General features: G+C 41.8%; 1 protein-coding gene across 2 annotated transcripts in view; it reads left to right on the forward strand.

Annotated features, from left to right (window-relative positions):
- GAB2 (GRB2 associated binding protein 2) overlaps positions 1 to 14612 on the forward strand; it is a 480907-nt gene that overhangs the window by 449518 nt on the left and 16777 nt on the right. For both annotated transcript variants that reach the window (XM_085623240.1, XM_085623241.1), the window contains 3 exons: positions 3652 to 3746; positions 10859 to 11147; positions 14200 to 14290. In XM_085623240.1, coding sequence (XP_085479366.1) covers positions 3652 to 3746; positions 10859 to 11147; positions 14200 to 14290 — 475 coding nt within the window. The remainder of the gene's footprint in view (positions 1 to 3651; positions 3747 to 10858; positions 11148 to 14199; positions 14291 to 14612) is intronic.

Consider the following 14612-nt stretch of genomic DNA (forward strand, 5'->3'; position numbering starts at 1 on the left):
CTGCATTTCAGTTGAACAGATTTATTGTACTTTATGGTTCGCTACTAACCACTAAGTGACTTAGATACTTTTACAGTTTAACTCTTTGTATTACTCAATAGGATCTTTCTAATCCTGAGTGAGACTCGTTGACTGCTTTTATTTTGTATCTGTGGCCTGTGTTATTGAGACATCATCCTTAATTTCCCGTTGTGTTCATGGCTGGTGTTGAGCCACCACCTCCATTTCTACAGCTAGCTGGAGAACCTCCTAAGAGTTAGTGCTACGGTTGGATGTTTAACTGGCTTATGGAGAAGTTGTGGAAGGTATGGACCGCCCAGCACAAAGAAAATGTTCTCTGAACAGACATTGTCTTTGGGGTGGTGGATTGCTAAGAGATCAAATTCGTATTAAATTTAAAAGTAATAAGGTTCAGGAAAGACTTTGAGCCAGCACAGATTTTTCTCCTAATGTCATCATTTATATTGCTGGAGGGGTTGAGAAAGCTGGGCTTAACCTTCACGAAATTTGATATCGACCAATTACAGAAGTAAGTATAGTTGACAAGAAAAGTTGCATTAAAACAAAAAAATGGGCAGTCCAAAGACAAAAGGATGGAAACTATAAATGTAGCAGTAAAAGTGATGTAGGAAATGTTAAGTTCTCTCCAGCTTCTCCAAACGTTGTGGTAAGAAGGAGCATTTTAGAAGAGTTTGTATAGTTCCTGTGTCAACAAGGAGAACTTAGTTAAAACTGAGGTGGATGAAGAGGATGTGTTTGGTCTTGATCCCATGGTAGTTCTGGCAGTAGGAGGAAAAAACTGAAAGGGCACATTTTTATCGCTGACAAGGAAAGGTTGGTTATGGTGGATTCATGTGCATGGTATGACCTTCTAGATGCATATGGTGAACATGTTGTCGAAGAACAGGAAACTATTCTTGACATGAAACCAGGAGGTTACACAGGGTAGAGTTGACTGGATGTTTTGGGTCAGAAATTAATCTCCAGGAAATAAGAACTAGAGGGAAACTTTACTTTGCCGAAAAAGGATAGGCCACTTTGGGATGGCTGCTTCAAGAGGAAATGGGCATCAGACTGGATCCTAGAGCAGGTCGCTGAGTGTATGGTATACAGTTGAAAGTAAAGGGGAGTGAACTGAAGGAAATGGAAGGCAAGGCAAAAGCACATGACGGCACATGAAAAACTCGCAAGGGGAAACAACATGAGAGTTTGTTGTGAGCAGTTGGGGAAGTCTGTCTTAAGCACAGGATAATTCTTCAGAAGGGTGATGTTCCTGTGTGACAAAGTGAGGAGCGTGCCCATAACATATAGAGTTAAGTTAAAGGATTTATTGACGCATTTCCATGGACAGGCTCTTTTAGAGCTGAATGAGTCCTCTTCATGGTTATCTCCAGTGGTGATATCCCCAAAAGTTCAGGAGATTTAGGACTCCATTGACTTAGTAAACTCAACTCAATCTGGGTAGAATAGTGAACCTCCACCAAGTATGCATGATATGTTGTCATCAGTGTGGGGCGGCGGTGCTACTGTTTTTGTCCCCTGGACATTGTGAGTGTGTTTCACCAGGAGGAACTTAAGAAGTGTCCCAGACATTTAAAAGCACTTGTCGGTCTGGAAATTTTTTAAAGAATTATTCTGGCAAGACAGAACCTTTCAAGAAACTAGTGAAGAGGAAAACAAATTCGACTGGGTGGCGGAGCAATCTAATGATACAGAAGGAAATTATGAGTGCACCATATTTGAAGTCATTCGAGAGTCATGAATGTGTGGTAACTGTGATTTGGGGGTTGTAGTGTTGCAAAGACATAACAAGGTTGAGTGGATTGTTTCATATGGTTTGAGGGCACATAGGGAGCACAACGTCATTATTTGATCACCAAGTGTTCTCTTATTAACATGTACCTTTGCTGTTGAACACTTAATAAGGTTCTTGTGGGGTACCAAGTTAATGTTGAGGACAGTTAATAAACTCCCTGTGAATATTTTGGTGCCAAATGTTGGTAGGAGTTTGGTTGGGAAGGCCAGGAACTTTTAGGTATATTGCTGAGAAATAACATAACTAGCAGATTGTATGCCCAGAGTACTTGCAGATAATAACTCCGCATGTGTGAAGAAGGATAAGCGTGAGGTAGCTTTTCAAAGAAAGCGATGTAGACTTGGGGGGAAATAGATGAAGCTTTCTTTCCAAAGAAAAGGTGCGAACCTAACATGAAGATAGGTGTGGAATCTGAAGAATGTTATAGGATAGCTTCAGAATAGATTCCTGGACGAATAGAAGTTAATTGGACAAGAGAACGTGTTTAACAAACTAGGGGATTTAACTAACAATTGAGGATAGAGTAGTGGTAAGAGGGGACAGAAATAGTCCACCCTTTGGGTTGAGGAGTAATATTTAGCAGTAGGAGCCATTGCCCGCAAGATTGGATTAATATACTGTATGCTTCTTATACACTGCTGACTGTATAGGGTTATGGGGGGAAAGGGCAGGGTTCTAGTTAGTCACAAGGATGGTTCATCCAGTTTCTTCCTTAGTGTACTGGAGAGAGATTTGGTTCCTGGAGGTGGACATTAAATGTGACCCAGGTGTCTGGTGAGATATGGTGTACGTGGACGAGGCTAGAAGAGTCAGAGGTTGAGGACGTTGCCCACTATATTTGCAGATCTACCTGTTGCAGTAGTTTTTCTGTTTTCTGTTCTAATTTGTTTAAGTTAGTTGTTGATTGTAGGGGCAATTGTGTGCGTACATGTGTGTATTTTGTATGCAAGGGAAGGAGGTAAGGGGTGTCAGATTTCTTACTGGCATAAGTGTGTATGAATTGTAGGTGAGTTATGGGATGTGTGAGGTAAAATGTTGTGGATTAAATGCATGGTCAGTTGGGTTAGCACTAACTGATGTGGTTGCTCTCTGTCACACCAGTGCACCTGCTGAAATCAGAGCCGGACTGGGAACAGCAACAAGCCCTGCTCGACCGGCCCTAGGAGCAGGGGGAGGGTGGGGGTGAGGTAGCCACAAAGCCACACTCCCGCTTTTTTTTTTTACAGGGGGCCGATATTGAAACTGGCCCCCTGGAAGAAAAGCGGACCCTGCAACCTCACAACTGGCCCCCACTCCTCCAGCACACCGGGGAAATGCCCGGTGCCCGCTATGGCAAGTCTGGCCCTGGCTGAAATAAGTCATCTCCTTTCAGACCTGTGGATGTCTTTGTCTTTTTTCACTGAAGACATGGTAGGGGTTGCAAGAAGATGGGACAATTTTAGGAAGAGAAATTAAATGGGGTAAATGACTGGAAAGGTAGGCTTATTCTGCTAATATAATAATGGCAAAGGCAAAACTCTTTGGATTTGACCTGTCACATCAAACAGAATCTGCTTTTTTATCACTACAGTACAGAATTGTAGTGGGCAGGTTGGCATGCCTCAATCTTTGAACAGAGTCAACTGGCAGGCATGGCACTCAGTATGATTGTCAAAATAGTAAGAAGGTGAATCAGTCAAAAGAGTGGACTCAGCTGCATGTGGGGGCAATCCACTAGGGCTGACTCATGTTCAATTCAACCAGAGCACCATAGAACCTAGAGTTCTGACGAATATTTGGAATTCTTTGAAGCTAAATGCATACTTTCACACCCTCCCTATTTATGACTGTTTCAGCTTCTTCATGTGAAAATTACGCCTACCCGCAGTATGGTGGCAGCAGTGTTGGGCAGTCAGTGGAGTCTGTCAATGATGGGTTCAACTCATACCTGGTAAGTTGGCACTAGCCATGTAACACACTCACACCTTTTCAGCCATACTTTTTCCCCCCCTAGCACTTGCAAAGCTAAGTGTTACAATAATGCAGACCATTTAAGATTCAGTTTGAGGTGCATCTGATTTGTATATATTGTTGCTGTTTTATATGGCGTGGGCTAGTTCTAAGCAGGCTACACAGTGCTTTACATAGAAACACGAGTATACATCAAGTGCAAACGTGAACATACAGTCAGTCAACAGAACAGCTCCAGGCATAGTGGCCAAGCTAGCTCACAACGCACTGTGACAACAAAAAGCAATGCACATATATTGGTTCATATGCAGTAAATGATCTTAGGTAGTTAAAATAATTTCAAAGAAAACAAGAAAAGCACATGCAGGCATTAACCCATAGCCATATAGATGACTAAAGACATTGCTACAATGCAAATGGTGGGGTGGGGTACTTTCATGGAAGTTGGACTTTATAATCATATTTACACACAATAGCAAGCCTCCATTGCAAGCTTTCACAATTGTTTTTATGAATGTTTAATACTTCAAATCTTGAAGAATATGTTGTCACCTTCTCATTCTACTAACAATAATAATCCACATTTTGTAAAGCGCGAACAATCACCCGTAAGGGTCTCTAGGCGCTGGGGGCCGTCGGGAAGATTAAGCAAGCCATTGCCCAGAGTCACATGGTGCTGGGCTAATCTGCCGCTGGCGTCGGGGATCGAACCGTGATCCCCAGATTCTGGAGTCAGTCGCCCTGGCCGCGGCGCCACACCTCTTCCTCAATGTATCTTTTAAAACAAATGCCGAACGATAAAGATAACAATGTACGATTGACACACTGCCTTTGAAACATTAATTGATGTATTCTTTGGTTCCTCCTAATTTAATTATGTGAAGGTTTTCTATGGAGGTTTTCTAGTGCATATGTATATAAAGACTTCACTATGGCAGGCAGGACCATCGTTGACATGAAGAGCTTCAAATTTGCAATGCTGTTGAAGTTACAGACATGTAAGTTCCTTTTTGAGCACCATTTGCCAGGTTATTTCTGGATGTTTTGAGGGCAAGGGGGTTCCTTACATTGATTGCAACCCCAAAGGTTTGCTCAGGTTTTCTTATTGTTGGAAGATTGGGTTTCAAGCAGGAGGTTTTCTGAGCTCTGGTGGGAGAAGGGATCTCCTGAGATGATCAGTTTATGGGCTGTATAGTTCAGGGTTCCGGAGTGGAAGGTTTGGTATACTAAAGAGGCCAATTTGAGTATGTTCTTGCCTGCAGTATTATATTGCACTATTATAGGGTGCCCGCGGGTATGCGGTCAAACCACCTGGTGTCGGAGACTAATCTTACTGCCACATGAAGGGCAGTCTTCAAGTGAGCCAGTGTAAGTGTGGGGATATATAAGTGTAGGCATCTGTAGTCAATCCTAGAGAACAATATCCAGGGCACAAGTCCTATAAAAAGAAGTTGGGGAACTGACCTAGTTTGGCAGTTTGCAAGTGACATCACGGCGCACGACATCATGGCGCACGTCATTCGGCGCACGACATCACAGGAATTTACATCATAGAAAGTGGCATCACAAGCCACGACTTTACAGGAAGTGGCATCACAAGAAGTGACATCAGATCTAAAGCCCTCACATATATGTTTAGCAGGCCTATCATGTGTACGTTTGAGCGCCTTGCGAGGATAATAGCACAATATGCTATGGAAGATGATGTGTGACTTCTACACCTTGCTATCCCCCAGTTTTATGTAACACATCCTGTACATTCATTTACAAACTTATATCATTTATGTACATGTAATATGCACGTGTTGATGTAAACGCTCTGACACTCTGCATTGGAATGAGTTGGGCTATATAAGAAAAAATAGTGGTACTTAAATTATTTCAACACCTCCTCAGGGAAAGTAAGCTCTATATAAATGCAATTTGCTTTGTGTAAATACTGGGAAAGGCCAACACATCTGATATTCTTACAGTGCATGCGTATCTCCTTAACAGGGACTGAACAAAGTGAAAAGCTGCCTTTCTTAAGGATGGGTGAAGTGCTAACAAGGTGTGAGCCTTTGTTTTCCCTCCTCTTCATTTGCATCAGGTGTGAGGCTCCTGACTGCTCCCAGCCATGAGACTCCAACAAAAGGAGGCCTGATGACTCCTCAAATTCACCCTTTGTTATGGGCCAACCAGGAGTCTTAAATAAGAAAGCCACGTCCCAGACTGCACACGTTGTTGCTTGCTGCAGATGGAAAGCAGACAACGTGCAGGCGCTGCTGAAAGTGTCCACGTGTTTGGAAATTACACCGGGACGAGTTCAGCACATTATTCTGTGGGACCCAAATTCTTGGCAGGGTGGACGGCGTTCATCCTGTGAAAAAAAGTGGGTGGACACTGCCCACACGCGTGTACCCCCAACTCATGCCCTGACAATATCGATTAACCACCATTACCAATAAACATCTGTTATTCAGCGCCAAGATACCCTTGGATGAACATGTGCTTTACAAATGCACGTTATGTTACGTTATTTCAGGTAATCATATAAAATTTAAGTTTTTCGCCCCTGACAGTCTGATGTGAGTTTATGCTCTTTTGGCAAAGCAGTTGGACTCGCAAGATCGGGTTTTTGCTCAGCATAAATCCTAGAGATTTCACACAATCAGTGATGGAGACTTTACTTTCAAACATGTCAAGTGAGTTGAGCCAAGTTCGCAAAGTGATAGTACATAGAGCGGGGAGAGGCGCTTAGACGGGACTCCATATTAATCTGATTCGTGTTTATGTAACTGGTACATATCCCAGATAGGCTCTTCGTGAGTATCGGGGTGAAGAACGCAATAACTTTAAAAAAAAAAAAGCCTTTCATATACAGATGGGTGTCAGCACAGATGAGGAAAAAAAGGTTGAAATATTTTTGGGGTCATTTGCTAGATGTCCTAGCCGTTGAATGGGTGTAGCGGACCTCCGACACATGTTTTGACCTGCCCAACATTAGCATTATACTGGACTGGTATATTTAGCTGTATTAAAGAGGTTACCAGCCTTGAGCTGGAGTCAAGTTTGAGGGTCTCCCTTTTGGGTCTCCACCCCAGATCAAAACCTCATAGGTTGATATACTGGTTTGCAAATCTTGCTGCATTGCTGGCTGAGAGGCAGATAGCAAAGTGTTGGAAGAGTGGTGCAGGCCCCTCCTTGATAGGTGGAATGAAGAGCTGTGTCAATGTGTGGACGTTGAGCCCACAGTGTTAACCGCGCTGGTGTAAATAGGGGAGTCACAGCAGAAAATCAGTGAATGTGACACATCTTTTACTAAGTGTAACAATACAAGCTATATCAGACGCCCATAAATGCTCCTGGTTACCCCGTAAGGCTCAGGAATGCTTCATACAAGGACGAGATCAGCTCAGGTTAATATCAGAGTAGAGCTCAATGCCAAGCTTGAAAAGGCCCTGCAAGAAGCATTAATTCATTTTAATCTCTCTTGCCTGCTTGTAGCACCATCGCCCATCACACATTGCTGTCCAGACCCTAACCTAAGCCTAAACTCAATTAGACCATTCCCTTGTTGTTGCACTCACCACTTAAACATGGGATTATCAGAATACACTCTTGTAAATCACTGTAGGGTGTGAACCAAGTGGGTGCCGCCTTCTCTCTGTAGTTCCACTGCTGCACACGCACCCTCATCTGTCATCTGCTGGATCCACATCCAGATGAATGCTGTTGACACACAAATCTATGTCTGGCTGAAAAAAGACTGCACAATGTTCTTCTAACAACTAATTACTTTGATTATACTCAAGATTGTAGGAATTAAATCTACCATTAGTCTAAACGGAGAAAAATCAAGAATATCAGTCCTAGCGAGGACTGAACCCTAAACTATTTCTTCCATTTACTTCTAGATTGGGATCTGCTCCCTCCAAAACTCACAAACTTAACACAAGAAAGGCAGATAACCTTTGACTGAAATCTTTCACTTCAGCTAAAATTAGTGGCGTGTTGTGGATGTTGTCATGCAAATAACCAAGCTTTAGAGACTCCTTCACTTCTACAACCCTCCAATCAGGCTGAGCTAAAATATCTCTTATCCTGGAGGATTTAGACTACTGCATTGCACTTTACGCAGCCCTCCCAAAGTATCCTAATGGCATGCTTCAAAGAGTGTGAACATTGGATTCATATGTATGTTCATGAAATAGGATAGTCGACCTTATAATGGATGGCACTAATGATAAATCTTCTAAACAGGAAAAATGTTTGTTTTGCTTTTTGATAATCAATATTTACCAATGGTTGAATGTCCTGATAATTGGTTCCTGGTCATAAAACCCATTAGTCCTGAAGGTGAAGAATAAAAGTGAGGTTGTTTTTGTTAAAAAAAAAAAAAAAAAAAGGACTGCTTCATACATGTCAGATTGATAATAATTTGAGGAGGAAGCCTCTCAAAAGGGAAGGGTACAAATGGTGTAAACTTTGTTGAGCTCTTCCAGATATGTAGCAAGTTTCTTTAGGCAGAGGGGTGCTATGTGTGTTTTTATGGACATGCAAGGAATACCCAAGCATTAAAGGGATGTTAATAACATTGGTCCAGTGTTAGGCATTAGAGGTTACAATATTTTTCAGGAAGTTAGCGCGTATTATTAGGTCCAGGAAGTGGGAAGAAGGTTTGAGCTTCAAGATAGTGTGGATGAGTTCAGATTGGGTGATTTCTCTTAAAGGCGACATCTAGTCAATTTCAGGTGGTTGGCGCCTGGAGCTCAGTCTGTTTTGGTTGGGATGAGAGAGAATTTTCCACATTTTCAATTTATTCTTTTGACACCTAGATAAAATAATAGAATCAAGAGGGGAGCCTGGCGATTTACCTTTAACAGAAAAAGAGGGGGATACGAAGATAATGTCTGAGAAGGGACAATTAGATACATATCTAAGTTTTATTGATAATTGTGTAAGTTATAATTGGCAAATCAAGGCATATTGCATAGATAAAAATAAATGTTTTCATAAGCTATCAAATCCCAAAAAATGTGGTACAGTGAAAAGGACATTCTCCAATTTCATTCCTGTAAAACACAATAGTAACACAACAGATCATATCATCATACAAAATATTACCCAACATCACACCATAACCCATGCTCCCTGTCCTATCCTCACTGCACAACCAAAACATATCACAATATACTATCTAACAATATCACACCTACTCATATGGTAGCAAACAACACAATAAAATGGGTGGTAGAGGCACTCCGAGTTCGTGTTTGAAAAAATGTTTTACTCGTTTAACACTTCTTTTGAATAGCGACACAATGGCACATCAGATTACATCCCTATACATATTAAGTTAAACTAATAACCATGCTACACTTAACTATATGAAACCCAGGAGCACAAACATAATACATAAGGTTACAGTATTATTAAAAAAATTAAATGCCTTCAACACCACTTTGCACTGTTGAACAACATGCTCGCCAGTCACTTCACACTACACAATCATGATATATCATCCTATCCAGCACACTTTAAACACTATATCATACTGCTCTCCATCTTGTCCAACCTACACCGCAAACCACACAGCATCCAGTGTGTCTAATTGAAAGATAACATTCTGACAAGCACACAGAGACATATCTCCCTGGTGTCAGAGGACTGCGTTGATAAAGGAACAATCTTCTCATCTCAATGGGCCTACGAGGATGAAAACATATACAAAGTCCTTGTTACTCATTCACCAAAGATAAATAGATCGATGCATATTTGACAGATTATCTGAAGAATCGAATGAGCCTACTCTTTCCTCTGCATTTATTAGTCTGCAATGCCCTTATCTAATTCAAGGACAATGCTGTTTACACTCACCTCTTTTAAAAAATACATCAACAATAATAGTTTTATGTAGCAATTAAACAGTTTCTAAGCTCTCTAAATATCTGAAGTTATTATTACACAATTTGGTGGTACTCAAATTTGCCAGCCTCTAGAAGGATAGAAGGCTGAGTTGACCTTGCCGGGATATGAACTGGGCATTCATTTCACTGCATCATCCCCCCAGCATGAGGACTACAAAACAACCTTAGTCAACCTTTTACAGGTTGCAGCAGCAGGAGGCCCATCAGCCCTATCCCAGCTCTGATCACTCACTGTTGTTGAACACCAAGTCTAATTCAGTGACTTCTACGAGGGAATTTACATGTGTGTTACCAAATAAAATTTAATTTTGTTAGGCACACACCCAGACCCACCCTAACCACCAACCATCACAACCAACCAGTCACCACATCCAATAACCATCACCACCAATCACAACACCCACCACAAACATCACCACCACTGCAGCAACCACCCAGGGGCACCAATTGTATCTGAATCATCTCCGGACTCCTGCTAGGGCTACCATTTAACTCTGTTTCAGAATACAAAGAAAGCTGTATATTGTGAAACCAAATGCAGGTTTTATTCTGGCCTGTAAAGTTATTCAACATTGGTAAAGCCACTAGAACTCTAATAATAACAGCGCACAGTCAATGAAATCCATATGGGACAATACCGGCCAGGCTTCCCTGTCACTGGACCAACTAACACTAACAATATTTTGCTATTTAGTAGTATTGTAATTATAACATGTTGATGTTATCCAGATCATGCAACTCATTTTATGAATCTTGGAAGGATGGGGGGCTGGGTCTCACCTGCCAGGATTCAAATCTGTAACCTTCCACTTGCATACAGAACTCACCACTAATGCTTACCTCGCTGTGCAGCACATTTATCTATCTTACTTGCATGATCACCCAATGTTATGAGCAAACAATGAATTAATTGCAAAGAAAAACAAATTAATGAATCATAATACATGACAATGTCAAACAACTTCATGCAATGCCTACGTTTCTTTAACTGTTGAACCATATGTGAAGGACCTGATGACCATGACATGAGTGAAGGCACTTAAGATATATCTTTGAGGATATGTGTAAAATTTGATTTTAAAAAAGTATTTCACAAAGAGACGGTAAGTGTTAAGTAGAATGGTGTTTATGCATGCATAATTGTTGACTCTAATTCTCCTGTCTTTTTTTGTTTCATGAACAGCAAACCAAATGCAACATTGCCTGTGCCGACAGCGCGGATTGTGAAGATAACTATGTCCCAATGAATCCAGGCTCCTCCTCCTCGTTCAGCATGGAGAGAGTAAACGACAATGCCCAAAATGTTTACATCCCCATGAGCCCTGGGCCACACCACTTCGACTTCCTGGGATTCTCCTCTGCGACGCTACCTGCCCGTAAAGGAAGCACCGTCTCGCTTTGCCACCGGCCTACGCGGATGAGCGAGATCCAGCCTCCACCAATAAACCGCAACCTCAAGCCAGACAGAAAAAGTAATGGAACTTGCATCAAATTGATAAGATGGAAGCACAGTTGTATTTCAGTTTCTGTTTGTCATTGAATTTTGTTCAAAGATTGCAATTCTGCCTTCTACTTAGGAGGGTAAATATGCCCAGACACATCATGAGCTTGTCGGTCCATAATAGGTTGCATTTGACACCAGAGTGGCCGAGACTTGATTACGTTTTACAGTTTTTTATGAAACCCAACATCAAAAGCGAGCAATAGATGCTATTGCTCCCTAATGGGTATTCATTGACATTAGCCTCTTCTGTGCAGATCATACATTGAAGCCTAGGCAGAACTGGTGGTTATTGCTCACTTTGGAGATTCAGGACACTTGGTTTGGCGACTGAGTACATGTCGAGTGAAGGATCAGTTGCCTAGGACTAGACACTAGTTTCGTGAGTGGGTCTAGTTGGACACAGCCACCCAGAAGTTCCTGGCCAGTGCCAGTTTCACAAGGTAGTCAGACACTTTCCCCAGTAGTCAAGTCAAGTCAGGGACATTTATATCGCGCACAAATCACTCCAAAGAGTCTCATGGCGCTTCAGTATGCAGAGAATTGACACCTGTGATCCATGACTGTCCAGTGTAGATAGGTTCAGGAAAAGCTTCCTGGCTCGTACTTTAACCGTTGCAATCAGCTGGTAATTGTTTTGGGGGGAAGGGAGTGCTGTATAATTATGTTGCGGTAATGTAAGGTAGTCATCGCTGGAACTAACAGTTCTACGTGATGGGTGTCCTGGAGGAGCAGACAAGATTTAAGCAGCTATGACATGTGAAATTTGTGTCCCCCTAATACCTCCCCCCCCCCCCATTTAATTAACGATCCAGCTGTGATGTATGTGTCCTCTGATTCCCAGGTTCTTACCTTTCTGTTTGAGGGTTCAACACACTTCTCATATATTTCCTATTTCCTTATGAGATACATGTATTGGAATCCGGTTTTGTGACATCACAGCTATTCTGCTTCTTTTTGACGGACTGATAAATACCATGTAGCATCCCTCTGGGTTGTTTAGGAATTTGTCACTCAATCATTATCCTCCTATAGTCTTCAGTTTACACACTGAAATGATGCTGCAGGTCTAGCACGGCTTTTGATGCTAATTAAGCTGAATTATTCTAGTTGAATTGTAGTACCAAAGTCCGAATGGGGTTGATTTTGGTGAAATAAGACTATTACTCCAAGTATGTAATGGTTGTTTAATGGCAGCCTGGTACTGATAAATTGTAATCCTGATGACATAGAATCATATAGCAACCTTAAGGTGGAGTGGAGTCAGAGGGTGGGGTCCCTCTACGCGCTGGTCTGTGGCTGCCTGGAAGGGCTCTTATCCTTGCATAATGTTGCTATTGTAAGATGCCTCTTGTAAGGTTTGAATGTAAAACAATATTACTTACAATGTATGTTTCCTGATCCTATTATTGGTGGAAGGTTACATAAAGGATGTCTGTGCTGTATAGCTTTTGGTGATGAGACAGCCACCATTCTTCTCCAGTTTGAGGTTACACTGACAGAAAATGCTGGTGCAATATGAAGTTTTTATTAAAATTCATGGATGTCAATTACTGTATGCATGTAATGTGTAGAGAGTATTTATATAGCTCAAAACTAACTGTAAAGCATATTTAGAGGGCTGTGCGGGTGATGAAGCCAATCAAGGCTAGCACTTAGTGTTGGGAGGTTCTCTTCATTGGTGCAGGCTGTTCATGTGGTTACTTCCAGGTTAGGTGCTCCTTAAAAAGGAGGTCTACAGCTTCTTCCTGAAGTGGCCACAGCTGTTGGGTCTGAGAGGAGTTTCGGATCCAGTGTTTGTTTCAGTATATGATTGTTTTCTGTTTTTCTCCTTCTTTCACTTCTCAAGGCTGGCAATGTCTAGGCTGCTCGTGTTATATCACCACCCAAACTCTTGATCTTTTTCGCTAATTAGAGTGGTGGTTTGGTGGTGGCATTTTGTGACCATCTTCCTCCACGTCATTTTGAAAGCTGATTTAGTCTTGGACTTTGTGTGTGATAACCTAATGTACTCTGGGTGTTGAGCTTTGTTAGGTTTCCCCTGAATTAATTAGACAGATGTTCCTGAAAACACTGATTTGTGGGTGAAAAGTCCAGGACTGGGAACAGTGTCCATAATGAACTGGAGTGAGGTGGTCACCCAAGGTGACAATCATTAACATGACAGGCTATTTTGAAGGAGCTTCTGGTTTGCGGGTAGAGCAATTGTAGTTCTTGTAGTATCCGGGTGAAATGCTTGTAGTTTGTACTCGATGAATGAATGATCCTTGCTGCTGCCATCAGGGCCTTCTTCAGTGACTTGAGCTGGATGTCAGGGGAACGGGTGAGCAAGAGCTTGCCTCCATTTGGATTCAACAGGACCCTGGATACGATGGCATTTGTTTAAGGGTGATAATTAAAATGAGTTTTAGATAAGGGCCAGACGCTTGAAAGTTTACCAAAACAAAACAGAAGTTGGTTAGTTGATTCCACAGTGTTCAATCTTCACAGTCAGGAGGCCCATGGATGTTCAGACTATGCCTACGAAGAGGCATGAGTCAGATTCTGGTTACTATCGACTAACAGCCAATGAAAATGCAGCATTTTGCTACTGCACAGCCATTCTATCTTCAATGTTCTAGGTATGTGCGTTTAACCACAGAGTCTAACCTAGCATTTGGTTTGTTCTATGCAGGGTTACCAAATATCAGCTTGACACAAATTTTTGATGCTTGCCAAAACCTTACTCAGCTGCATTATTCCAAGGCATCAAACTTCATTTAGTCCCCAACCAAATTTTGCACCAGACTTTGTTTGCATAGACACCTCTTCAATTCCTATGACCTATCCAGACTCCTGCACAGTAAGGACATGGTTGTGGTCAAGCTTTCTAAAAGCAAACTGCTGTGATATGGAAGAAGATTGATGCAATCAAAGGAGCCCTGCTAACTATTCTCCCTCTCGTGCGTTAACGTCATACTTTTCATAGTCTGGTGATGCATCTTCCAGCCTGTTACTGATAGAGTTTTTGGTTCCTCCTACAGCAAAGCCATCCCCTCTGGACTTGAGAAACACCGCAGTAATTGATGAACTTCCTTTCAAATCACCAGTCACCAAATCCTGGTCTCGGCAACTGTGAGTAGATATTATAAGTGCACGATTTGTAAACGTTCGAGAGTATAATTAAAACTATTGCAATAAAATGTATTTCAATGAGAACCTGCTGTGCTTTTAAGAAATACTTTTGATTATTTAGGGCAACCTTGTGAAAATAATGGTGTTGGTTATGAGGATCTCAAACTCGACTGCTTCAGCCAAGAAGCTTCGGGTGTATTTGTATCCACAGTTTATCTATAACTCCAGTGATTCTGGCAGTGGTGCTTAACCCCAGTTGAGCTGGTCTGGTGTTACTGCTTTGCTAAGTCCTGTGATGAAAAGTAGTTCAATGTCCATGTGT

This window comes from Triturus cristatus, chromosome 8 (assembly GCF_964204655.1).
Source record: "Triturus cristatus chromosome 8, aTriCri1.1, whole genome shotgun sequence".
In the NCBI taxonomy this organism is placed as follows: domain Eukaryota; kingdom Metazoa; phylum Chordata; class Amphibia; order Caudata; family Salamandridae; genus Triturus; species Triturus cristatus.